We start from the raw sequence: 27,147 nt of genomic DNA, 5'->3' as shown, positions 1-27,147 counted from the left end.
GCCGCTAATCATTCCAGCGTACAATTTCACTTCTCTTCTGTCGTCCTAATGCGGAGGGCGCGTTTATAAGCCATTCATTGTCTTACGTAACGGACATATTATTTTGAAGCAATTTTATGGAAATCCATCCAGAATGAACGCGCTCGGGAAAGGGCTCGTTGTCAACGTGCCGATGCTAGCGTGAGGCCTTCAGAAGCCCAGGCGAAACGTCAGCGAAGAGCCGCGGACCCCGAGTTCAGGTAACGCGATGTTGAGGCCAAATTTCAGTGTCGTCTTGACATCCAGGAACCCGACAACGGTAGTGCATGCCTCGGCAACACCAGCGCCAACTTCCCCGGTGCGACGGTCAGGTTTCAACGCGATTTTCTCAACCGGAACTTCGGTGCCAGCTGCAGTGCCTATGACCAGTTGTGGTTCGAGCACAACGTCGTACTGGTCAGTGCAATTCGTTAAGAGGAACACCGAAGAAACACACGACAAGCTTCGCTTATACCCCCCTTTCCTCGACGGGGTAGGGGCTACTCTTTAAAAAAATATTTTTACATTCTTTCGTATTCTTATATTATGTGCAATTGAAATTGTGTCAAAACAAAATAATGTAATATAAGGCATTGTATTGTATTATGAGCGTTATTTTGCACAGCTGCATTGCAGCCGGCTTCCATATATCAACATGAAACTGTGCACATGTACCTGCGTTAATATACCCGTTTGTCAACCCTTTATACATTTTTGTATTGATGCACCAGCCTCTCCAGTGTTTGTATGATAGGCCGGACCTATGTCACGTCGAAGAACTTTCGGCTTTTTTTCGGTTCTCCCTTTTTCGTCTAGTGTATTTAGTGGTGAAAATAAAACATGCTGATTATGATGATAGTCTCGTTATAGAAGGCACCGAAATACGCACGGAGGGGGCGTACTTATTTTGGTGTACCATCGCGTTGCTTCGGATAAATTGAAATAGCCCAGAGTTCATGTGAGGCGGTCTGGTGCCAGCTGAAACTGTAATTGTCAAAATCGGGCATTGTGCTCTTTTAGAGCGCAGCTCTTAGGCGCCCGTTCCTGGGTTGAGCGTCTGCGTCCCTCAGCGTGACCATGTTAAGGCGCTTGTGCCACTGCTCGCTCGCTCGCCGTCTTCTTCTTCCACAGCTGGCTCCTTTGACGATCATCCGGCCAGCAATCCCATACTGCCCCTCCTTCTGCGAAGACGCTGACTAGGGAGCCTACGTGCAACGCCCTAGCGCTGACGGCACTGGCGCAGTGCCAGTCGGTGCGGGGAGTTCGGTCTGAAATTCTTTGTCTCAATCTATCGCGAAATGAAAACACGTATATTCTGCGCTCTAATTTCGCAATAGGGACTATCGTAATCGTCGGACATTTTTTATCGATGCCATCGAGTGCGAGTTACGTGTTTTCAGAGATTGTAAGCGTAAGGGAAACAACTAGATACCGATTGCATTGTTCTAGGAGGCGATTTTTACCTCCCTATTTTCGACTTGCCCCAGCGGCCTCCTTTTGACGCAACAACCAGTGCCTTGGATGCTTAAATGACATATTTTGTGAATTTTACAGACTGTTTTTGAACGCAGCCGCGAAAATCATATTTTCGACCTCTTTGTGGTGAAACCGGATCTCGTGCTTTCAATTAAAGTCATTCCGGGAATGAGTGGCCACAATGCCCTACATATACTGAACTTAACTTGGCGTATGCCAAAATTAATAGCAGTACCGTGTGACAGATTTATAATTACAGCAAAGGCATTATATCGGCGATAAATGCAGCCTCGGATGCATATGTGGTCAGCCTAGGACATTGTATAAAAATAAATTATTTTGTCTTAGAAGTCGTTTTGGTTTACCGTGGATAATGACCTCAAAACATAGTTTCACATGATGCAATTTTCATCGCATCGCAAGTGCAGTGTCGGTCGTATGCGAGGGAAACGCGCCCCCCGCCCCTCCCCCTCCCTTCCCTCTGCGAGTGCAGATAACCGGTTGGTCGCAAGTCACACCGACCGCAGCGATCACTGCGACATTTCGTAGGAATTGCGCCGTGAACCGCGAGAGATATTTCGTGGTTTGTTTCGGAAAATGGCCCCGAACAGTGCAACTAATGGAGTGGAACCATAGATTGCGCAAGCGATACGCACCATCAGCACCGACACGGGAACAAGGCAGATAAAACTCATAGGTCATATTCGGTTCTGTGATTTCAATGCGTGTGTTGACACGCTCCGTTGCTAATCAAGCGGCGTGTCGGTTTTCTTAACGTTGAGTTAGGGTGAAGATAGTACGTGCTTTTGCGTGCCGTTCGGTTCTTTACCCGCACTGCTAGTTGTAAATACTGAGAGGTGTCCCTGACAAGAAGACATAGCTTTCAGATGTCGTCCCACTAGTCTGGTTTGTTGCGTACAAGCTGCTCGCGATATGCGAAAGCGCTACAGTAGTGGTGCGGTATGCTTTTACGGACGGAGCAATTTAAAGAATATGCAACTACGGTCAAGTGCAGTGTTGAGGGGATATGACATGACAGCGTAGTATCCGATGCTTTAACGTCGCGCTATATGCGCGACCATTTAGTGGCCTTCTGTTCGCGTCTGCTTTCAAGCATATCTTTCCTGGTGAATTAAGCGTCTCATATTAAGGTTCTGCTGCTTCCGCTACGAGACGCGATTGCTTATCAAGCTCGCAAAGCGAACGTGCAAACTATATATCGTAATGAGTTTTCTACAGTAGCATATTCAACGATTTGACTAGGAATAAACAGCATCGTCAGTTTGTTTTCACAGTGTTTATGCACAATAAGCAGCATTTCAACAATTTTATCTCTTTTTTTTCTGATGTAAGATTTTTTTTTCCTACACAGAAACTGAAATCCTTCAATATGTTGCTGACTCTGCATATTTACGGCACCTGTTTTAACCCTGACTTTAAAAGTTGATTGCATATTGTACTTACTTCAGTGCACTGAATTCTTTTGTTTGTGCTGGTCGTAACATCTCACATTTTGTTAAGAAACCAGTTTGCCGTAAATGCATCCCTGCCTTCCCTTGCTTCTCTTTCTGTACCTCATGTAAAACACGTGCAACAATGTGGAAAGCAGGCAAATGCCTTGTTTTATATGCAGTAGATAACACATTAAATAAAAGCAGATCAATATCGTGAAATGAAGTCAGCCAGTTGCATCCATTCCTGAGAATGCTTTCAAGAGCGGACGGTTCTTGCACGTCCACAGTTAATCAAGTGTGCAGACGTATTACGAGGCATAAGCCATGCCCAAAAAAAGAGAAGCGAAGTTGCCCATGAGTTTGCAATTAGATATATTGCTGCGTAAGCTCAGATAATCATATTCTGCTATTACTGCCTTTATTATTAAGGTATCATGCAACTTGCAAGATACACAAAGACAGCATGACTTCCGTGTATCTCAATCTTCTTTTTGCTAGATTGTGAGATGCACCTGCTTAATCACTTATTCCATGGTGTCATTTAATGGGATATGTGTGCAGATTCCCGAAAAGTTTACTCAGCCAGGCTCACGCAAAGTCTTAGTGAGCTAACTCTTGAGGGATTTCACCGACCCATTTATACATTACCATGACATTAAAGCTGTGACTTGTGTGGTGCATAAGCAAACTTTGCATAGGATTCCGTGTTGCATCAGTTAAAAATAACGAGAATTGTAACATTGCAGTTAGTTTTATAGAATTTAATTAACCGTTGTATGAAAAGTCGCCTTATGACGATTCTAGCAAGTCCATTGCAGCTGCATCATATTTTTTGCCAATACTGTTGGCTAGCTCGGCCTTTACTGGGTGGTGACATTTTGTACAATTCAGCACAAAGTTGAATAAATAACAGAGGTGCAATATGTTAAAAGAACGCTTACATCACAGTAGGTACAACTATCAGATCATATTCTAAACACCAGGGCATGGTATGCACCGAATGCTAAACACCGTGCACACGAATGCTAAATACATGTACAGATAGAATCGCACTACGGCAGAGTTGGCCGCCATCTTTCGGAAAAAGTGTACATGCCGAGACTGCAAGGAGAGCACGCATGGTCATACCGCTTGCTGGGTTCATTGGCTATAGGAGAATCATACGTGGAACCTCGCAGTTAGCGCGAGGTAGCAGCAACGGATGCTGGTGCAGTCCGTAGCCGGCCACTCAACCACTCTAGACTAGTGTGTTCAGTCTGTGCTTATATTTAGGAACACTTTAATTGTCTGTGTCTAAAAGTATTATTATAGTCTCCTCAAACATTTCACAGTGTTTGGATTTTGAAACTTGCAGAATAAACAATCTTATTATATTGTTTTTCATGAAGAAAACTCATATCAATGTTTGGACATATTGTCAATGCTTAACATTTTCCCTCGGAACAAATGCTGCATGTATTCACATTCAAGCAGCTTTTGAACAGTAACAAAAGTTGGGCAGGTGTTATACTCTTGTAACACAAGAAAGCGAAAGCCTGCGGCACATACATGAAGTTATACAATCGGATTTAGACTTTTTTGTGAGACATATTGGTAATGCATTAAGTTATACAATTGGGGCTAGATGTCTTGCAAGACATAACGAGCCGCAATGGGAATTACACGTGTGGCACTAAGGCGACCTCCTTAATGCCACATATGAACACTTAACGTAGTACCTCAAGTGCAACATGTTAGTGCACGCACTAGGCCAGACGTTTAGTCAACGAAATGGCTGCGACGTGAATCTTCCTCCGTGTCTAGGCATATCTTCAGTAAGACAGAACCGTGGAGCAGCCGTGGCTTCAGGGACGCGTGCTGGTCCTGCACCTAGGGCCGGGTTTAATCCCCACCCAGACCGAAATATACGGAATTTTTATTTCGAAGCAACTAATTTATTTTGTTTACAGGAAACTCCCTGAGAAATGTGACGTCAATCCGAGCATTTGTTGTGGCGTCAGCCATTTTTCGTCACGGCACAGCTTCGCCAAGGTCACCGCCAAGGGCACTGCCAACATAGACACTATAAGGCTTTCGCCTTAATAGGAATCACTCTGCACTGCTTTGAGCATTGGGTCAATGCTGGTAATTCAAGGAGGCATAAAATTTTGGTAATACAATCCGTTCGGGAATACCACATTAGATTCCACCTTGTGGCTTTCCCTGCACTTTCTTATTTTATTTTCTTATCTTGGTGCTAAAGCAGGTAGAAGAACCCGTTTGCCAACGAGATTGGATGATAGTTCCAATAGCTTCATACTTTACGCTTGCCACTACAAATAGAAAATTCTAGCGCTCCATTCTGTTATTAAACAAAAAAAATGTCACAGTTTCGCCCTAAGGGCGAAGCAATGAATGCGATAGCAACACAGCAATGTCATACGAAGTAAGGTGAGCGGCTTTGGTAGCAACAACACGCAGAACTGTTGTCGACGCCATCGGCGTTTTGCCCGCGTTAGCTCAAAATGCGTGCGGCGTTGGTGACTGTTGCTGGAGCCTCTGATATAAATAGGCACTTGGTGCCGCAGCTAAACGTCGCCTCCCTTCCCTCCCCCTCCCCCACGGCCTCTCGCGCGTCTGAAGAAGGCGCGTTTGCTCTACATATATGGTGATTGTAAAGGAGAAAAGAGACGCCTACTTCTGCAGCCCTTTAAGCGAGCACGGCGCAGAACGCGCGTTTGTTCTCCGCCGCGCGTTCACTCCCCGTGAAAGACGCGCCCCTCGCGCCCTTTCACTCGCACATACAGCGTTCGGCGCGCGGCGACGATTTCATCTCCAAATGACGTCATACGGAACCTCACGGCGACGGCGACGGCGACGCCGACGGCAGAAATCTGCTTTTGAGTGTCCATATAATTGCTATCGCAATAAAAATTACTCCTGACAACATATTTCATCATTTTTACACGTGGGGCTATGCCACCACACTAGATACCACAGCATATTGATTTAAGCTTTAAGGTACATATTCACAGTATATAACAGCGCGAGACACAGGATGAGAGAGTAGAGGCCACCCATGCCTGTTAGAATGCTATGATGCTGCGTACACAAGTGACTGCAGCTCCTAAAAATGTCGCAGTTTCACCCGAAAGGCGAAGCATCAATTGCAATAGCAAATTAGTAGAGACCTATATGGAGTAAGGATAGTAGTTTTATCAGCTGTATAAACTTGGACATGCAGCAGCACCAGCAACGCGCAGAACTGTTGTCGACGCCGTCGGCGTTGTGCCCGTGTTCGCACCGAACGCGCGCGGCGTTGGTGACTGTTGCCGGTGCCTCTGGGGGCAGCTCGGAGGTTTTCGACGAGATCAGAACGGGACACTCGTCGAGCAGCGTCGGAAGTCTTTACCACCTTCTCGCCTCGCCGCGTTTTTATATAAATACTCAGTTGGTGCCGCAGCTAAATATCACCTCCCCTCCCTCCCTCCCATCCCTCCCGTCCCTCCACAGCCTTTCGTGTGACGGAAGAAGTCACGTTTGCTCTCTCTCTCTCTCTCTGTATATATATATATATATATATATATATATATATATATATACGGTGATTGTAAAGGAGGAAAAAGACGCTTAATTCTGCAGCCCTTCAGGGAGCACGGCGCAGAACGCGCGTTTGCTCTCCGCCGTGCGTTCGCTCCCCGTGATAGCACACGTCCCTCGCACGCTTTCACTCCCACATAAAGCATACGGCGCGCGGCGAGGATTTTAACGTCGTTTGACGTCATACGGAACCTCATAGCGACGGCGACGGCGACGCCGACGGCAGAAATCCGCTTTGAGTGTCAATATCATGGCCGCTACATAAAAAAAAAAAAGGTGCGGCCCGTTGCGTGCCGCCGAATGGCGTCTCGGGCCTAGTTCTCCTTGCGCCCGCTCTGGCGCCACTGCTCTGGTACATCCATCCGTTAATAGAGAAGCGCTTACACAGCCGCGTTGGTACGCGTGACAGGGACTCTAATGAGGCCGTAAATAACGCGTTTTATAGTTGCACATTACAGGTTGAATATTGAAGTCTTTATTAGAAGCGCCGATTGCCACACATATGTGAAAAGTCTGCCCTAGGAGTGCCAATCTTTTGTAGAGTGGGCATGGGTAGAATGCTCTCCATGAAGGCTGCCCGCTCGACTCACCTGAAATGGAAAGAAGTGCTGTATTACGAATAATCGAGAGTGGATTTACGTGTTTCTTCAAGACGAAGCAGTGAGTGATGTAGGCACTCAGGAGGGTGGCTAAAGGGGCTCGATGCCTTTTCTCCTGAAACTTAACTTTTCCTATATCACTCTGTTTTCTGCAATCTGACAAGTGCGGCAGGCTGGGCAGGTTAGTAAAGATGCACGACTTGAAATCAGCAGCGCGTAAACAAACGGTGCCAAAATGAGATACGCAGAAACGACAGGCGCTTGTTCTGTGCACGTTTCGTCCTTCTGCCTCCGTTTTTTTTTTTTTTTTTTTTGCGCGCTGCTCATCTTAGATCTTTCCCGTGTTTCTGATGGGCATGTCTCTCCCAACAGCTCCACTCATCCCCACACTTGGCATGAACCAAGTGTGGGGATGAGTGCAGTTAACCAGTGAGTTAACCCACTCGTGCACCCTCCTTCCTCCAAGAAAAACGTATTGGCTACGTGCCTGGATGTACGTTTTTAAGTCACGACGCGACGTTTGCGTCCGTTCGCGACGCTCGCGTTCGAGTTGCACAGCGGCACTCACCCCGCCAGAAAAAACGGTCTGCCACACACGCGCATACCAAAGAACCATACTCAAGCACAGGAAACACGCGGCAAGCTGCTCCCATACACGATCACACAAAAGAAGCACACGAGAATGCGCACGAAAAGCACGCCAACCCGTATAAATCCTGAGGCAAGCACATTGTAGCACGAACCGGCGTCTGCCTTGTGTACCGTAGCAGTGGCGTCCTCACCAAAAAAAAAAAAAAAAAAAACCGCATATCCACGGGGTGAATGATGATGAGTGGGTGAAGCTCCGGAGGGAATCATCGGTAAACCATGAATCTTCCGTGTAATTCGCCCAGTCTCGCCACACTAAATCGAACGATTGACTTCCACCAATGACACGCGCCATATGTGACGTCATTCTTATTTTATAACAGCGCCCTTCACTATAATTGCACCATCTCCCGCTTAAGGGGACGCTAGCACAAACGCGTTAGAAACGTGCAGTACTCTCTAGTAAGGGGGAGAGGCCACAGCGTCTTACGCAGCAGTTTACACATGCCGGAACGTGCACTGCGTTTGCCGACGCCATCACATGACGGCTGAGAGAGTATAACCCCCGTATTCATAAACGCTCCTCGACTTCAACTTGGCTTGCCACCGCCTTCAGTGCGTTTCGAACGCGCTGCCCAAGGCGGTGGCAAGTCAAGTTCAAGTCGAGGAGCGTTTATGAATACGGGGGTAAGGCGGAGAGGCCACAGCGTCTTACACCAGCTTCTTACACGGGCCGTAACGCGCTAGCACAAACGCGTTAGAAACGCGCAGTCTTTCGTTAATGTTGGGTATTTATTGACATCGTGGTGCGTGTGTCCATGTGGTTAACCTGGTTCATGTCCTGCCAGAATTGGTGGTGTCCTCAGATTTAATTTCTAGACCTTGTTTATGGGGGTTTATGCGTGAGGTTTATTTTTCTATTTCTTTTCTGACTGCTCGATTTTCTAAAGATTATTTGTTTACTGTGTCACGAAAAAATCTTTACAAAGATTTAATATCGATGTTGTTCCCTCCGCCGTTTTATCGATCCGTATACATCACATTACCTGGACATGATGTGCTTGCGAGAGTGCGCAAAATGCCAGTTCCCCCTTCTACAAAACTTTTTTTATAAATTACACACTGAAACATTACCCGTTAAAACATGGCTGCATAAAAAGAATATTTTTGTTTCGTCTGTTAACTGTCGCCTACATGTGCGACGTGCCTGAAAGCATTGAACACTGTTTTATTGTTTGTAAAGATGCCATTTTATTTTGGGATGTTATCCATAGAAATTTGCAAAAATATTTTGATCTAAATTCTCACAGTATCCGCTATCTTGTTGCACCGTATGAAGATGTTCCATTCGATATGTTTTTACTGATAGGCCTTCATAGCCTATGGAAATCTCGTATGCAAGACCGAAATGCAGAAAAAACTATTTCCTCGAGATCACATTTCGTTCAGATGATCATACACTTAAAGGACATTTACGACCAAGAAGAATGTCAGCCGGCTTGGTATCCACTTTTGATTAGGTGTTTAACTTCCCCTTACAAGTTTTTGCTGTGAAGGACGGTGTTGCTGTGTGTGACGTTATCTTCATATGGACTGCTCGTTGACGTTTGATTAGTTATGTCCATCTAGTACTCATATTATTGTAAATAGTTCCTGTAAATACAACATTTCATTCATTGTAATAAATACCATGTTTAAAAAAAAGCGTTTCGTGGCGTAGTGGCTAGCGCCGCGCGTTCGGAAGCGAGGGGTCCCTGGTTCGATTCCGCGCTACGGACACAACTTTCTGAATTTTTTTTTCATAAAAGTAGACGTGGCTACCTACTACGACGACGACGACGACTACTACTACTACTACATACTACAGAGGAGGGACAGACCCACACCCTAAGGAGCTTCGCCCCTAAAACAGCGGCCGCAACTGTCAACTCAGCCGAGACGCGCTCGCCCATTGACGGCGACGCGACGTAGCAGGCCGCACCTTTTTTTTATATGTAGCGGCCGTGTCAATATAATTGCTATCGCAATAAAAATTGTGGTGTCAGCTTTTGTACCTAGCTCCACGTTAGCAAAGTAAGGTGCGACATGCCTTGGAATTGGCGCTATACGGTGACCATGGTAGCAATTATTTTGCTCGGGGATATGAAGGCACATAAACGAAAATAATTATAGCTTTCTTCATGGGTTGCTTCTCACATTATTGACCATTATATTAGACTTGGGCAGCACACATAAAATGGCGGCAGAAAGCGCAAGAATGACGATACACCGCTGCACAACTCTCAAGTAGCAGACAAAAAGAAGTTATGCATATTAAACGCACATCTTTGAAATATGTAATGAAAAGCTTTTGTGAAGCGGTTAATTAAATGCTATAAAATGCTTATTTGATTTCTGCGTCTTTGACGTAAAGGCAACTGGGGCGCGCTCATATGCTCTCATGGACCTGTGCATTGCAATGTGACTCACGAGCCGTTCATCTGAAAGAACTAGTTGTCATTGGCTCAGCAGAAGTACACGTCTGATTGTGGCCCAGTGGTTGTAGCATCGGGTTCATATATGCTGAGGGAAGAAGGTTCTGTTCCGCCATGGGGCACAGAACTCATTTTTTTCAAGTATGAGCTATTCGCATGAGCAACCACGCTCAGGATAGTTCGGGACGGTTCACAAAGGAAGCTTAACATTAAAAGCGTGTTGGGTAGGTAATGCCAAGTGACGCTTCTATATTGTTACCACTTGTAATATACCAAAGTCAACAAAGAGAAACCATTGAGTTGCCACACACCCGTTTTCAGCAAATGGGGCCACTGAAAGCTACCTTGCCAACACTAATAACTTATGCATAAACAATCGAAAATGATTGTCAAAGCATATGCGTGTGGCTTTCTCAATCCTAGCTCCTGGATTATCTATGAAAGTCGTTGAAAGACAGAGATAGTGAGAATGTCGGCTTCAGGCATTGCCCCTGACAAATGGGCACTTCAACGCCCTTTGGACTGGGGGACATCTAGAGGAAAGACGTTCACGCGGGGTGGCACAAGACAAAGGGGTATCTCCTTTTCGTCGAAGGTCCCTTGTGGAAGGGGGGATATTGGCACTCTTTTATGGTCCTAAAAGGAAATCATCCGCGTGCAAATGTTTATGCTTGCAAAACCTAGTTTATAGTTAGCAGTGACGGAATTCGACCATTACATTACTTTTGGTGTTTTGTCAGTTCGAGTTTAAAAAAGCAGCGACATGTTCTTTGCTGCGCCGCTTACTGAACACACATAAAGGCGAGCACGCCGTACCATGTGTCAGCGGCGAAACTCGTTTTGATGAGGGATCCTTCAGACCAAAAGGAAAGGGTTTACTTCCAATGACTTTAGTTGACCCATGTGTCAGGGGGTATTAGACAGAGAGTCTGCATTGGGTAAGCTCAATCTGGAGGTCAAGGCCATGAGAGAGGCGGAAGGTTCGCCAGAGCAGCTACCATTTTCTTTACTCTAAGTGACAGCTTTGGGTCATTGGGATTGCGACTCAAGGCCACGCGGCCCGAATGATGCAGCCACCGTTGAGAAATACACCCAATTGCGAGTCCCGGAGTCATAATAAATCAGAACCGGCACCGTCTTTATTGTGTTGCTTCGCCAAGGATTGTTGCACCACATTTGTACTCGGGCGCCCAAAGAATGCCTAGGGCATCGCGGCGCAGGCGAGTCGGTTGCAGTCCATTCTAAATCTGAAAATTTGGCAGCAGAACAAAAATACAATGACAGCTTCTCTCATAGAGTAAATTAATGAAAGTTATAGAAATGTTTATCCCTTTGACCCCAAATCTCTAGCTGTACATAGCTCTAGCATGGGAGATTGTACCAATATCTCCAATGATGAGTCATACTCGTTCAGCCCGCGGTTGTGCTGCTCCCACTGCAAACACCAGTTACGGTCGACACTGAGGTCACGTTGCCCTCAACAGCAGCTTTTATTCGTTTTGTTAACTGTGGTAAATATAGCCAGAAACCTATCAAGTAATGTATCTCCAGAATCAGAATAATACATAAAAAATTATGGCTACGTAAAAAAATTGGGACATACGATACGTTTTTACGGATATAATTCTTGGTTTGAAGGTTTACATTAGCATTGAAGCTCGTCGGACTGTGGTGTACCTGAAGTGAACATGTTGGTGCAACGAAGCACGCGAGAAAACTGGGTCATCGAGGTGTCTTAATACGCTGCCGTGATAAGGAGCACTTCGATGGTGCCGTAAAAAAAAGAATGTAATAGAACGCTGTAAAAATAGTTTAGGACGTTGACACTGCCACCACGGTGAAGATTACGGAGTAGATAGTGTTTGCTACGGTACAGGCAGCTGCCGAGTCTGATGAGCCCCTTCGCCATCACTACTGCAACAACTGCTGCTAGAATCTACAATCTGTTATACAACCCGTCAGGCGTCGCCTGTGTGTTCAAGCCTGTCATGCAGCTGCATCGCAGCATTGTGTTGCAGTTGTTGCCCGCCAACAGTGGCTTACAACAAAATGCTCATGCTAAATTTCGGTTGAATCAATACAGGAAATCAGTGCCATTTGTCATCATGCAGCGCAGCATGCGTGAAGTGCTGATAAATGTCTGTCTGGATTTCCGGGAAGGCTTTGTCCCAATAGGCAGACTCTGTACTCGCATTCTGAGTTACGGAGTAGCAAACGTCTGTAGTAGTGTCTTACATATATGTAGTAGTCTGTCATCTGGTGCTGATGATTGCATGGAAAAAATTGTTGACGTAAATTATTGTCTATGGGAGAAAAAGTCGTATCGCTTGGCAGTGACGGTGTTGTTTGTGAAGTGGAACTTGCTCTCACATGGCACAGACATGCAAATTCATTTTTATTACGGCCCCCTTCCTTCATGCGCTATGTATTTCGCTTATACACGACGTAAGAATGCCTCATAGCTTTGACGTTTTATGTTACACACTATAAACAAAAGCAACATGACTTGTATATTAATACACCCTCCGCCACTCTAGGCTATAAGTATGACCATTATTTCATAACAAATTGTTCCATTCTCGACTAACATGTAATATTCTGCAAGTTTCAGAACAGTTATGGGTTTGCTCAGCAATTCCCTCCATGGACAAATGCTTAAAGTGGATCAGTGCAGATATAATTTATTAAAAAAAGTATTTAAGAACACCTTTTTCAGAGCCTTATATTGCGCCACTCAAGCAACGCCGTCCACTCATCGCGAGTAGCTGTTGAAATATTCTCGCATACTACACCTGACTTACCGCTCAATGTTGCTGGCTAATCAATGCACCCGCATGGACAAATTGGATTGTAACCATAATTACCGGCACAAGAAATGTGCACAAAAATAAATGCAGAAGTCAGAGAATGCTGCTTTCATGCTGTGCTTCCTCTCCTGTCTTTGCGATGCTTAAGCGTCCAGCACCACTAAGCGTTTCTGGTGAGCCGTGTAAAAGTGTGGATGGCGGAGAGAATAGTTCACGCGTCATGCAGCTCACATATGTCAACATCATTTTCTTATTTTTCTCCTGATTCTTAGGTGGGTGCGACGGACGTTCACATTTTGGAATGGCAAAGGGATAGCACATCTCACTTTCTGGCAGTACATGCGCTTCGCCTACGACATCTACACCAAGGTAGGATTTGTCAAACGCAGTTTCCTTTCCCGGGGTGTCATTTTACGAAGTGTCGCTTGCTTATCTTCCTGAAAAAGAACATCTAGAATATTCTGGCAACGAACCCCACGTAAAAATGGCTTAGGTTACCCGAATAACGACTCAGACACCATTAACCTGCTCTGGGACTCCTAGCTCTGAGCTACCATATGGTATTGAGCTTTAAAAAGAATGTTACGAATTCTTATATAAGGAACGCGTTTGCAAAAATGTGAATATTGTCCGCCGGGCGGCAAACAAGAGACGTAGGGCAGCTTCCAAGCGATAACATGCTTCGAGGTTTCAGTAATAAAAACATTTTTTACGGAACGCAATTATTAAAAATCAAAATCAAGCGACCAACAGAGAAAGTACAATGAAATTTTTATACGCGACCTTCATCGTTACTATGACAAAGTTGGCTTGAATGAAAATTATTTCGGAAACCACAAGCGTCCAAGACTCCAGCTTGCGCGCTTTTGAATCGCAAATGCGCCTTTCGTTAAAACGTGTTCCAATTACTCAAATATTAATATTAATCATAGTTTATTGAAATACCCATTACGAGCCAGTTCATGACAATCAGTTGCTGTAATGGTTAAAACTCCGTAGCAGGTACGACAAACAAGCCGGTGCCCCCACACAAATCAGGAAATAAACTCCCCTGCAGTTGGTCATACTGAAAAAAACAAACAAACAGTATTGGCTGCATTCACATTAACACGAGAACATCACCTTGTATTGCATCTTCCTTGCAGCCAGTGAACGAAGTAATCCGCCGTTCCTATAATCAGTATGGTCGTGTGTACGGGTAAGTAAACGTTATGATGTTTGTTTTCATTTTTAACTAACGATGCCGTCACTGTGCTAAAGAGATTCCATAAGCTTTGTTGGATTAGGTTGCCGTGCTAAGGATGTATGTTTAAGAGGAATCTGCCCTTCATCCCCCTCCCCTCCCTCCACTTCTTGTTTGGGGGTATTCACAAATGAGTTCTTATGTTAAAACTGTTTGTAACAGAAGAGGCCGGATAATCGTGATGTCGGACGCATTACTTTCGAATTCGAACACTCAAGAGGCAACATCCCTTAGGAACGAAAGCCTTTTTGAATTCAACGCTTGATTTTTGGTGGCCCCTTACACACAGATTTTAGAATATTACGCACAGAATCTTGCACAGAGCTCTCACGTCATGAGATAAACTTACTAGTGCGTTAGAAAAAAAAAAGGGGGGGGGGGGCGACTAGGGGTGCTATTCCGGAAAGTTTGGGATCTCCGCGAGCTTTGGCGACCCCCTCAGGTGAATAAGCGAATGGGATCAAGACATACAGTTCATCCCTAGAGACGCCTGCAGTTTTATCAGTTTATCTAGGTTCACTGGATAGGACATAATAGGAAGGATTATTGTGGCCAAACCATTGGTGCCTTCCTTCATTTGTTTGTTATTCCAGCCAGTGTGCAAGTAAGTTATATAAAAATGTTTTCAGATGTACCTTTATTCTAAACTTTATGTTAGTTCATATACAATTCAAAATGTGCATATGTATGCAGAATGGGCTTTCAAATAATTTCAAATTGATTACATTTTGGCTGTACCCTGAAAACAGTGGTTAAAAGCATAATGTTTGAAAGAGGAGTCACGTCCGTTACGTGCCCCACAAATGCATGGCAAGCGACTTGCGCCGGGTGAGTAGATAGCAAGCGGGACAGTCAGGATATTGCGATATTGTGTCGATAAAAATCAGCGGAGCTGTCGCGGAAGATTGCCAAGTCTTCTATGTTTGAAATGAGTTAGCGGCGTGCGCAGTGTGGGCTCGTGCGACATACGTGGCTTTATCTCGGCATTTTATTGTCTGCTGCTTTAACGCTTTCAGCGCTTTGTTCACTGACTGCCGTCGGGCAAACTCACGAGAGCGCGAAACTCGAGACATCCTGCGTAGCCGCCCGCAGGGTCCATATCCACAAGAAGCTGCTTCGGTAGAATTGCTCATAGGAGAGAATTCACGTCAATCTTGATACTGGACATGTTATTAGTGAAGGCGACCGACCATTGCCAAAGATCACTTGCAAATGAAAAGCTTTGTGAATTCGGCCCCAGATTTCGTACAGATTATATATGGATTAAAAATGTAATCGAAACAATAAACAACAAATGAAATTGACGGAATAACTTTGCAAATGTCCTTATAGATATTTATGAAGTATTTACACAGCAGGATACCTCCTGTAATGCTTTAGCTAGGCGATTATGCCTTACGGTGGTAATTTTCATGGTGACATTCTGCCGGTCTAGATATACTACAGGTTTCATTTGCAGGTTTGTGTTTGCAAATCTCCAGAAAACTCGACAGTATTGTGGCACATACACTTGAATTACCATAGTTTTACGAAGAAGAGGAATAGTGATGTTCATATCAACATTACAAGGTCGATGCGAGGGGCATATAAACATCGCTACTCTGCTTCCGACACTATATATATGTATATATATATATATATATATATATATATATATATATTTATACAGGGTGTTTCAGCGAACACTTTCAACAATTCTTAAAGGATGCCTGTGGCTGATAGCACAATTCTAGTTCATGAGCTGGTCTACTCGAAGAGGCGGACATTACTTGCACAAGAAATTAAATGCATACTCGAATAAATAAAAAATTCACTAATTAAGTTTATAACTAATTAGCTATTGAAAATTACAAATTGTAGCCGTGGAGCAAGGTGGATCCATTTGGAACGAATTATCAGGATGCCACTAGTTTCGAAATAATTATTCCTGAATTTGGCGGAGAAATGCATTGGCGTTTCAATGAGTTTATTAAGAAAACGTCGCTTTATGCATTGAAACACAAAATTAACTGGAACGCAAATGCATTTCTCCGCAAAGTTCGGAAATTAATATCTCGAAACTGGTGGCGTCCTGAGAATTATTTCCAAGTGGATCTGCCTTGCGAGCTCCACGGCTACAATTTGTAAATTGCAATATGGACCATCAGGTAATTAGTTAAAAACTTAATTAGTAAATTTTTCTTGATTAGTCGATTGTGCATTGAAATTTTGTGGGCAAGTAACGTCCACCTCTTCGAGTAGAATAGCTGATTAACTGGAATTGGGGTATCTGCGGCAGGCAACCTTAAATAAATTTTCAAAGTGTTCGCTGAAACACCCTGTATATATATATATATATATATATATATATATATATATATATATATATATATACTGTCCAGCAGGGGGCAGAAGTTGAGTTGTTGCAAACTGTCGGATATAGAGAAAGTGTCGGAGCAGCTCGGGATAGGAATTGGTGAAGTCGCACGAGCCACTTGACAAATTACGAGCATATTCGGTCGGGCTGGTCTTCGCACTCTCGACTTCTCATCGAGTGAACAAACCTTATGTTATTCACTATTATCAAAGTATACTGTTCATCAGTAAGAAAAGGGAAGACATTTTTTGCAGTTCCTACCAAGGCACAGCGCCTACTCTAGTGGCTGGAGATCCAGACATCTTGCGGGAGGTCCTGACCACAAAATTCAAGAACTTTTCAGACAGAACAGTAAGTATAGCGAGAACGTGGCCTAACCAATTTCCACGATGCCAAAGCAAGTTAGCAGTTGTACTAAACAGAGTCTTTTGTTGTTCACAGAAAAAGCTCCCCACTGACACTAGAGTGTGCCGTGTCGTAGTAAGTCCACAACGGCCTAACACACGCTAGGTCAGAACGTTCGTGCGCACGGCGACTTTGACGTGTTTACGAATGTGGGCACTGGCGTTAAAGATCTTCATAAAAAAAGCAAGATTATTATCGCAAGCGTCACCCAGGCTTACACTTAAGATGGTTTTGCCGTGCAACGCCCGCTTCAGTACGCGTGGTTGTTCTGTTATTTCCTGTTACCATCATGTTCCGCTTTACGCTTACTGCGCCTAATCTTTAAGCTACCACGGCGGCCATCTTACCATCAGCTTTCCTAGGTATTTGTGTATGTGTACAAGAACAACCCTTACAGTGTTCGCCAGCGCCACACACAGCTATGGCGACAGATGCTGAACAGGCTGCGGTGGCAGCAGTAATGGCGTAACATCAATTCCGCTACAGATGCTCACGTCCTCTCGGAAAACGGTGCTCCAGCCAGGAAACACCTCTGCCAGCATGCGCAAACGCCGACTATACACGCGAGCAACTTCCTGTGGCAATGAAGAAAGAGTTGCGGAGTCAGAGCGCACACAAGTAGTGCTCCTGAAAGAGACAACCGCATTAGTGTTGAGCTAGGGTAGAGAACATGAGCACTTAATTTACAACAGCGAAATAAGAAAATCAGCTACAAAAATCACTAACTCCTGTACAGCTGTCCCTGCCATGGACTTGAAACCTTTCTTGCAGGAAAAGCTTAGGAGTCATTGGTAGCACTGATGGAACCGTGAAACCTCAAACTAGCTGCATTTCATTAAGCTACAGTCAGAAAATTAGCCATTCATAACAGCAATACTATAAAATGAAGCCATCATGTGTCGATTGAGAATAGGCCACAAATATGGCACGTGATCGTTTCTGTTGACTGTTGATGAGCCACCAATCTGTGGTCAATGTGGTGAGACGTTGACTGTCTTTCACGTGTTTCGGGAATGCCGTCAATTAGAAGCTAACAGGACAAGTACTTTGCTCTACCTCACCGTCAGAAATTTTCACTTCACCCAGCAATGCTCCTACGCCATGACCTACTTTTAAGTGCGAAGCACTTTAGGGGCCCGGTGTCTGCGTGTAATGTGATCTCATGTCGTCGTGATGACGAGCAAAAACTGGGTAAACCAGTGCAGAATTGACAAAGACCGGTTCAAAATAAACATACATGATTCAGAATAATGTAAAAGATAGTAATAATCAAGCAATAAGCGCATTAATTAGCGGAAACTTGCGATAATCCTGCCCGCGCTGTCGGCGTGTATAGTGATCTGATGTCGTCGTGGTCACGCGTAAAAGCAGTGTTAAAACAAGTGCAGAATCAATTAAAACCGGTTGAAAATAAACTAACATGATTCAGAATAATGTCAAAAATTTGAATATACAAGCATTGAGCGCATTAATTAGTAGAAACTCGTGAAAATGATGAAAATTTGTAATGTGATCTCATGGCGTCGTGGTCACGCGCAAAAACAAGTTCTCAGAAAAGGGTCAAAACAAGTGCAGAATTGATCAAAGCCGGTTCAAAATAAACTAACATGATTCAAAATAATTGAAAAGATAGGAATAATTAAGCATTAAGCGCAATAATTACCAGAAGCTCGTGAAAATCGTTTCCCAAACGCCAGTCTGGTACAGTGTACCAACTAGCCAAGTTAATCAATAATGGCGTGCACAGATAAGAACCTTTTCGGGTAGAAACTAATATCATTCACCACTCTATCGGGTGTTTTGCTAGCTGCATTAATTTTTTAAAATCACCTGTTTAATAAATTGCTTCACAAATTTATTATTGCTTCATAATTGTTTGTTAAATTGCCAATTTTAACCCTTGATGAGGGGTCCATTGATGAGGGCGCCTAAGAGAAAACAAAATGCTTAATTTAAAAATTAACCTAACTACGTTAACAATATTTTAAATAATTATGTTATGGCACTAGCTACCACTAGCTACCACTAGCTGCCACTAGCTACCGTTCGTAGATATACGAACGGTAGCTAGTGGGTTTGCAGCGCATATCGACTTGAAACGAACTTGGAGCATTGCACCGTCAAACGTGCGATAAAAATACACGGTTGTTCTACTTACTTCTTTATGAAAACTCTGTTTGATGCACTGAAGCACAAACCTAACTGGAATACTAATGCATTTCGTCGGGCATATTAAAATTTGATATCTCGAAACTGGTGTAGTCCTTAGAATTCATTCCAAGTGCATACACTTTGCGAACCCACCGGCTATAAGACGTAGATTAAAATATGCGCCGTAAAGTAATAATTGAAGAACTTTAATTGGTGTTATTATGTTGAATAACCGGTTAATCAATTAGGCATTTTGATTTCTCGTAGAAGTAAAGGCCATTGCATTATTAGAAGTGCATCAACGCGTAGAAACGCGCTGTCAGCCACAGGCGATTTTAAAAGCAAGGTGGAGCTAAAAATAAAAGAAATACCTGGTAAACCGAGACATTAAAAAAGCTTAAGAGACACACGGTCGGCTCTAACCGGAACAGCAAAGAAAGCTTTCATTTTACTTTCATGTCGGCTTCTGTTCGCTGCAGTTATCTCAGAGCGTGGGAAGTGATGTTTGGAAGAAGTCCATCTTGAACCTGTCAGGTGAGGAGTGGAAGAAAGCGCGAGCAATCTTCACCCCAGCACTCACCGCAACACGGTTGAAAACGGTAAGTGTAGAGTGCTAACCTCCACGTGGAAGAACATTAGACAAATACTTTCTCACACTTATGTTTCAGCATAGGCTGGGACTTGCAGGTACTTCTGACATGTGCTTTCAACTTTGATTACTGGTGTGCCAGACAGATCGCGCAGCTTTTTTACTGAAGTGCGTCTGAAGTTTCTCTTTGCTTTCGGCGCGTAAGATAAGTTGGTCGTAAGAACGCGGAACAACTAAATACCTGCATCTCTTGAGTCAACGTTCCTGCTTTGGGTGTAAGTTCAGATCGGCGTATTTATCACTGCTGCAAGAACTACCGCATTATCTCCTACAGCCTAGATCCGCGCTTTCACGGAAAGAAAAACGCATTCCATTCACTGCATCGTGATGCGATACTATAACAACGTGTTCTTCTCGCACATGGGCCAATAATACAATTCCATTCCGCTACTTTCCCGCTTCAGTGATTCGTGGAAATGCGTCCGCGTTGCAGCTGTTCGAATATTTTGTAGTTACAAACATGTTGAAGTAGAAACTGCAATGCAGAAATTAGCGTAATTGTTAACTAAACAGAAAAAAACAAAGCGTAAAGCCCAAACCACATGAGAGCGATTTTGTGCGCGACAGCCACGAGCGACGGCTTCGAGCGACGAAACGGGCCGTCGCGCGAACAGATCGCTCGTTCTTGTCGCTTGATCGCTCGGTTCTGGAAATCTAGAATTCGTCGCTCGTGGCCCGGAAGTGCTATGAGCGACTAGCCAATAGCGAGAAGCCGGAACAGGATGTACATCAGTCAAGTACTACCGATTGTCGAACGGAACGCGCAAACGACTAAATTTTGATACGTGCAAGCATAAGAACCTAGTGCAAGACCTTTAGAAGTCTTTATGCTGCTCTTTACAGCAAAACACATCAACGTAAATTAATAAAGCACGCGTCACGCCAGTTTCAGCACGGATTTGCTGCCCCCATACCAGCAACACCGGGGTCACGTCGCTCAATGTCGTCGCTCGTGTGGGGTACGACTAGGCGACGAGCGAACGCGACATCATCTCTATCGCGTCGCTTGTCGCTGTCGCGCACAAGATCGCTTGCCTGCGGTGTATGGTTAACTTTTCACCGAGCAGTTGGTATCGCAGCTGACTGCACTCCAAAATGCCTTCAGTTTCTTTTTTTTTTCGCGAACAGGTGCGAGTGACTCTTGTAGTGCCCTATGCTTTCGCACTCTCAAGAGTTCCTATGACGCTTCTACTGAAGAGAGTGCTTTTATCACACCGCTATGCACACCCATAATACAATTTCGAAATCACTAGCGCGTGTACACCGCATCTATATATATGAGACGTGATGTTTTTTTCATACGTTGAAAAACATACTTGGTAGTGTCCGCGCGCACTTATAGTTTGATGTTGCTTCGTACTTAAAATAGAAAATGCTGTGCGTAGGGTTCTGTTCAAGGGCGACGGAGACTCGACGTGCAGTAGCTCACTTCGATGGCATTCAGTGCCAGCACGGCTGAGGGCTCGCTTTTCTATCGAAACACGTTTGAAAGTGGCTGTAGGCGTTCTATAGCCGCGTTTACATGAATGAAACATTGGCGCATCGCATCGCATTTCTAGCACATCGCATTCACGTAAACAGTGGTAATGCGCTAGGAAGGCGCATCGCATTAAGGCGCGCGGCGATGGTAGATTTACGGGCGGGAGTCGACTCACGCACGTGCAGCTACGTTCTCGGGAGAGTTAATGTGCTACATGTACACGGCGTCGCATCGCCTTTCCCAAATGCGCTTGGAAATGCGATGCGCTACTGTCGCATTAATGTAAACGCGGCTTATATGTGTGATAGATAAGAAGTAAAAATATAGGATACGTAAGGTGCAATAGGATTGGCCTTCTGAAAAGCCGAAATCAACGAACATTATGTGGCAGATACCTCAACAGATTGCTGTAAGGGGTAATTTACAAGTACAGAAGTGGTTCCAAGTTGCCCGTTCTTATCGTTGCGGCAGAATCACCTGTTCCTATATACTCGGGGTCCACGGGTTGACACAAGAAAAACATTTTTTTTTTCTGAGCGGTAGTTTGCCTTACGTCGCCAAAACCCTTTCACTATACTTACATCTGACAATGGCAAGATGACGGTAACAAGTGCGTCCGCTCTACAGCCCAACAACCACATCTATCGGCCATGCTTTTAAGTAAGTTTATTGTGTAGCGTCGCTACTATCAACTTATACAATTACAATGTTTTTACATGTGCTAGAGGGCACATGTAAAAACAGTGCAATAAATATATGGTTCAGTGTATGGCCCGACGGTCTAATAGATGTGGCTGCCAAGTTTTTGTGAAAGCGCAGTGCTTGCTGTCATCTGGCCACTGTGAAAGGTAAGTAATGAAAAAGGTTTTAGAAACCTCAGAGAAATAGCCTCAGAGCCCCCTCCCCCCCCCCAAAAAAAAAAAAAAAAATAATAGAACATGCAACAAGACAAAAAAAAAAAAAAAAAAAAACGAAGCAAAAACAAACTTAAGACGCGGTATCGAACCGGTTAGTCAGCGTAGAAAGCGGACATTTTAGCGCAACGTACACCGCAAACAGTGTAACGGCTGCTTAGATCTGGCGACTGCAAAAGCGTGCTTGCGCTTCGTATACTTGCTGCATCATCCACTGACTGCAAGCTTCAGAGATTTCTGCCATATGAGTTTGTTGACATCGACGTGTCTGAAGGTCAATGCTTATGTACTTTACGTGCATTTTACACTAGCCTTTTATTCATAGCATGTTTAATGCCTACATGCCCTTCTAGACGCCTTTCTCGTTAGAAAAGCGAGCTCGTTGTACCTGCGCAGGCGCTCACTGCCATCGAAGTGAGCTCTCAGATTCTCTCTAATGGGTGTATAGAAGCCAATCTAGCTACATGTTATATGACTGCAAGGTGTGCGTGCACGTATGACACCCGATGCTGTACGCATCCTAAACAGTATACGAGATGAGGCGGGCTAGTAGGTTGTCGGAGCTCGCATTCATGTTTGCAGCGCGGACTTATTACACACTCAGACAGAAAGAAAGAAACAAGCAGACTGAACGAGCGCTGGAATTCATTAGACTTGTATTCTAGCGAGCCTGATGGTAGTGTGACGCTTCGCGGGTGTGGCACTGTGGATAACGTTAATCCTTATGGATCCGCCGTGTCTTTAAAAATAATAATCGTTTACAGTGAAAAAAATGTGGAGACAAGCAGAAGGAGGGACGAAATGAGCGCTTGTCACTCTCTTTTTGCGCTATTAACGATGAACCTAGCTGTTCTAATTCACATAGTTTTCTATCCTTATTCAAAGAGATCTTTAATAAAACTTCGCGCGTACGTCCGCCGTACCCTTAGACACTTCATTCTGTATAATATGTGCAATTTGGAAAGCAGCCTAAGAGCCTGCGATAGCGTCATCTACACGCATATGAATTTGCTCTCGCTATTTTGGGTTCTTAGCAAAGCGAATTTGCGGTCTTTCTAGTTATATGTTACTATGCATATGTTTTTTTTATACTGTAGCTGCTAACAGCCTGTTTATAATATCATTTTCTTGTTTCAGGGCATGTTTAAGAAGAGCGTCCTTAAATGTATTCATCGTATTATGCAGCGTTATCGCGAAGAGACACAGTAATTTTTTGAAGGTCTTAGTGGAAGAACAACCTACCAAATCGCAGAGCGGGGGAAAAAAAAGTGCTTCCTACGGAAGGTCCGAACAATGTTGCCTTCATTCTGAACACTGTTTGAAGACATTATTTTTGAATTGCAGATAGTGGTCAAGACAAAAACCATTGCTGGAAGGATGACATCACGAGTCATGGACGCGGCTACTAAAAACAAGCCTGTGGACTTCTTTGAGTGAGTTGGCATCAAACGCTCGGTGCCCTTCTTACTTTCCTATGTGTATGCTAGACAGGTACATAATTTTCTGTACCTGTGAATGTGCCGGTATAAGATACCGCGCAGTTCGGCCCTATAGTAATTTTATGCCATATACGGTAAGACATTCAAAAATAAATTATGGGGTTTTACGTGCCAGAACCACTATCTGATTATGAGGCACGCCGTAGTGGGGGACTACGGCGTGCCAATATTTGGACCACCTGGGGTTCTTTAAGGGGCACCTAAATCTAAGTACACCGGTGTTTTCGCCCCATCGAAATGCGGCCGCCATGGCCGGGATTCGATCCCACGACGTCGTACTTAGCAGCCCAACACCATAGCCACTAAGCAACTACGGCTGAGTCAGGTTGACGAAAGTCAGAGAATGATCACGAACGCAAGGTCAGATTTGCATGTGATGCTGATCAGCATGTGACAAGAGGCAGTAAGTACCTCGGTTAAAGCTTTACCCACAGTATGGTTAAATACATTCAGTTCTAAGTGCTATTTCATACTGTGTGATTACCATTAATGAGTGACAGCGGGGAGGCTATCAGTGCACAGTAGCAAACATTCAGGGACCCGTTTCTTGGTGTGGCCAAACAGGAAGTGAATGGAGGAGAACCGTTAGACTTGAGACTTACGCACGTAAATCTCCGGCAAGCTGTAATTATAGCCAGCATATAGTTTCTGACAGTCTGCGGCTCATGTAAAATTTATTTTTATAAAGTGAATTATACTGCTCAACTTGTGCCACTTTCTCTTGCTTACATTCTGGGCATCTTGGTTTCGGTTTTATGAAAACTCTTTGCCTAGGAAAGAAAGGGTAAGTAACAGTTGACTTGGTTGTCTGTACATTCAGTGTTTTCACTGATCACTTTCTTAGCGTAAGTTGCAAACGTTTGTTGATCGATGTAGCTAATACATGCTGCCGTGAACGATGATTTCTCAGTGAACCTTTCACACATTCCTTAACGCCACCTAAAGCAGCCTGTTGCTGGGCTATCTCGTTCATCGGTGGAGAATTAGACAAGCGCCTACTCCTCATGAGTACGGAACAGTGGCAAGGGGACCAGGCGTACTCGAAAGTAAAACGATAATTTGAACCAGACAGGATAGATTTAACACGTAGGGAACGTACGCCGCGCATAAGCAGAAAGAAATATTCGGACATCTTGCGATCTAGCAATGCTGCCAATCTCAGCAGGTCTTCCAGAAACTTTTGCTCCCTGCTGCGTAACAGGACAGCTAATCAAAGCTTCCTCATTCATTTTCTAAAAACACTGCTGCCATTATTTCCCTGAGAAGACAGTGGGTACTTTGTACATGCTACTGTCAGGTTTTTTTTTTTTTTAATTGTACATCACCTTCTGCCCATAGGCAACCATGCCACGCTTTTCACATCTGGGCGTTGGCTCTCGTGGCTATTTACCCGTCGATTTTTCGAAAAGGACCTGACACAGCTATCAACATTGAGCAGGATGTACCAGCAGAATGAAGGCCCGCAATCTGTTGACTAAAACTATTTCGCACCAAATCACCACAGAGAATCTCAGGCACCTGAGGCATGTTTGACAACCTAGCTATGCGCCGCATCAAAAGGCAAGCGTTATGTGCGTACACGGGGAGAGTACGTTCCGCAGGTATGTCGTGCACTGAAATGCACGTTATCTAAAATATGTAAACAGGTACTGCTAGGAAGTTCTTAACTGGAGACTAAGGTTTTTCAATGCGTTAATGTAGCTAACGTACGTTCCACCGCACTAGCTTGCGTGAAAGAAAGGCTACCATTAACAATAACAATAAAACCCTCTACATATCTAAATAATCGTGCGACTTTCTCCTTGTCAAGATACTTATTTAAGTTATGGTCGAGTAAACTTTTGTCACGAGTAATGTTTGCCTTGTACCTAGCGCAATGTGTGCTCTCGTGTAAAGCTGCAATATTTAGCAGTCATGCTTATAATACCGTTTATTAGTCGTGTCTATACCCATACATAACTGCTGGAACCATCCAAAAAGGAAAATAAGCAAAGTGTAGAACGTGAGCACTTGATATATTTATAGTCAAGAGGCTTTGCTGCTGCGATGACAAAATACATAATTTGGGGTCTCGATTGGGAACAAAGAAAACATGAACACACAGCAGTGTAGACAAATGAAGGGACATTTATTGCACCTTCATACAAGAATTTAGGCTAGCCGATCTACACAACAAATGGAACACGCTGAGGAATCGAGGGTTGGTTCTAGTCATGAGGCAACTCTACCAGCAACCCCTAAGTCGCTGGCGGGCACAGTCTTGGGAACAGAGGCGCATTCGCGCGATCGAGAAGGCCTCCACGGGTCGGTCCACGCGTGACGCCGTCCTTAAACAGGACAGAATGAAGCAAGTTGAATTGAAGCTTATTTTTTGCGTACAGTTAAAAAACTTTTGCTGAGTTAATTCCCGTGGGTGCCACCATGTTTGATCACGTGGTCCCGCGTCCATTGCTTGCGTCAGCCTGCCTCCGCTGCCTCTGTTTACAACGGCGGTGCACGACACCGGTTTGGCGCAGCAAGCCGCTATTTCTCATTGGTTGCCGGTAATGACTGTTTGAGCGGCAGGAAAATTTCGCGAAAGCTTAGGAAAACATGTAAATGTCACGTATAATCACAGAATTCATATTCATTCTTCTCAGCTTGTTACACCTAGTCCAAATGCTATCCGAGCATTGCCGTATGGTGCACTTACTAGAAGGCAGGGCTAAGAATTGGTTCCCAAGATACTGTGGTATGTACTTTCTGCCGCTGTAATAAACCAGGATTGCTGCTCTTCCTTTATCGTGCTTTTTCCTTATTGGCAATGACTTCGAAGGCGCGCGTTGCTATAGGATTCTTGGCTAAGTAACCTGTTATGTGGTGGTGCCATTATGATTTATTTTGTACGAATTTGTGAATGTGTCAATTGCGCTAGATTTGTTTATGCCGCACTCCGAGCTTGAAACATACATGTTTTGAAGTTATATACTAGCTTACAAAAATAACGTAATATCGTTTGTCACTCGTTTACGTTGTGGCTAATGACAAAACGTTCAGCATCGAAAATTCGTACGTGTGATACTGTCACGTTGTACCGACGGTGAAGAATTTGTTGGCTATTTCCCGTGCTGACCAAGCACGTCAAGTTTGCCCGCGCTCGATTTAGCGAATCGCAGATCCACGTGCAATCTCGATACAATAGCCATCATAGGACTACCCACTTTTCCCCTGGGTATCTTGTCCTCCCTTGGTCCCCAGCGCGCCATGTCGGGGGCTTTTTTTAAATGCTGCTTTTGCCGCACACCGGCTCATATCGAGTGTGTCACCAAGTGACCGACGTAACATACGAAATCGCTCCATTGTCTTTATCCCCATTCGCTCAACCCGCACCAACATCGCGCACGTCGTCCGCCTGAAGCCCTACCATGTCTCAGACACTGATTAACCCTGTGTGTGCAGTGAACCTTTTCCGTGCC

General features: G+C 44.4%; 1 protein-coding gene across 2 annotated transcripts in view; it reads left to right on the top strand.

The window, feature by feature from the left end:
* The window catches only part of LOC119446100 (cytochrome P450 3A41-like), a 136,472-nt gene that overhangs the window by 84,534 nt on the left and 24,791 nt on the right, over positions 1-27,147 (top strand). For both annotated transcript variants that reach the window (XM_049663899.1, XM_037710448.2), the window contains exons 2-6: positions 13,268-13,364; positions 14,141-14,193; positions 16,849-16,945; positions 19,630-19,749; positions 23,538-23,626. In XM_049663899.1, the coding sequence (XP_049519856.1) occupies positions 13,268-13,364; positions 14,141-14,193; positions 16,849-16,945; positions 19,630-19,749; positions 23,538-23,626 (456 nt within the window). The remainder of the gene's footprint in view (positions 1-13,267; positions 13,365-14,140; positions 14,194-16,848; positions 16,946-19,629; positions 19,750-23,537; positions 23,627-27,147) is intronic.

This window comes from Dermacentor silvarum, chromosome 3 (assembly GCF_013339745.2).
Source record: "Dermacentor silvarum isolate Dsil-2018 chromosome 3, BIME_Dsil_1.4, whole genome shotgun sequence".
Lineage (NCBI taxonomy): Eukaryota > Metazoa > Arthropoda > Arachnida > Ixodida > Ixodidae > Dermacentor > Dermacentor silvarum.
This window is presented reverse-complemented; position numbering and strand designations above follow the sequence as displayed.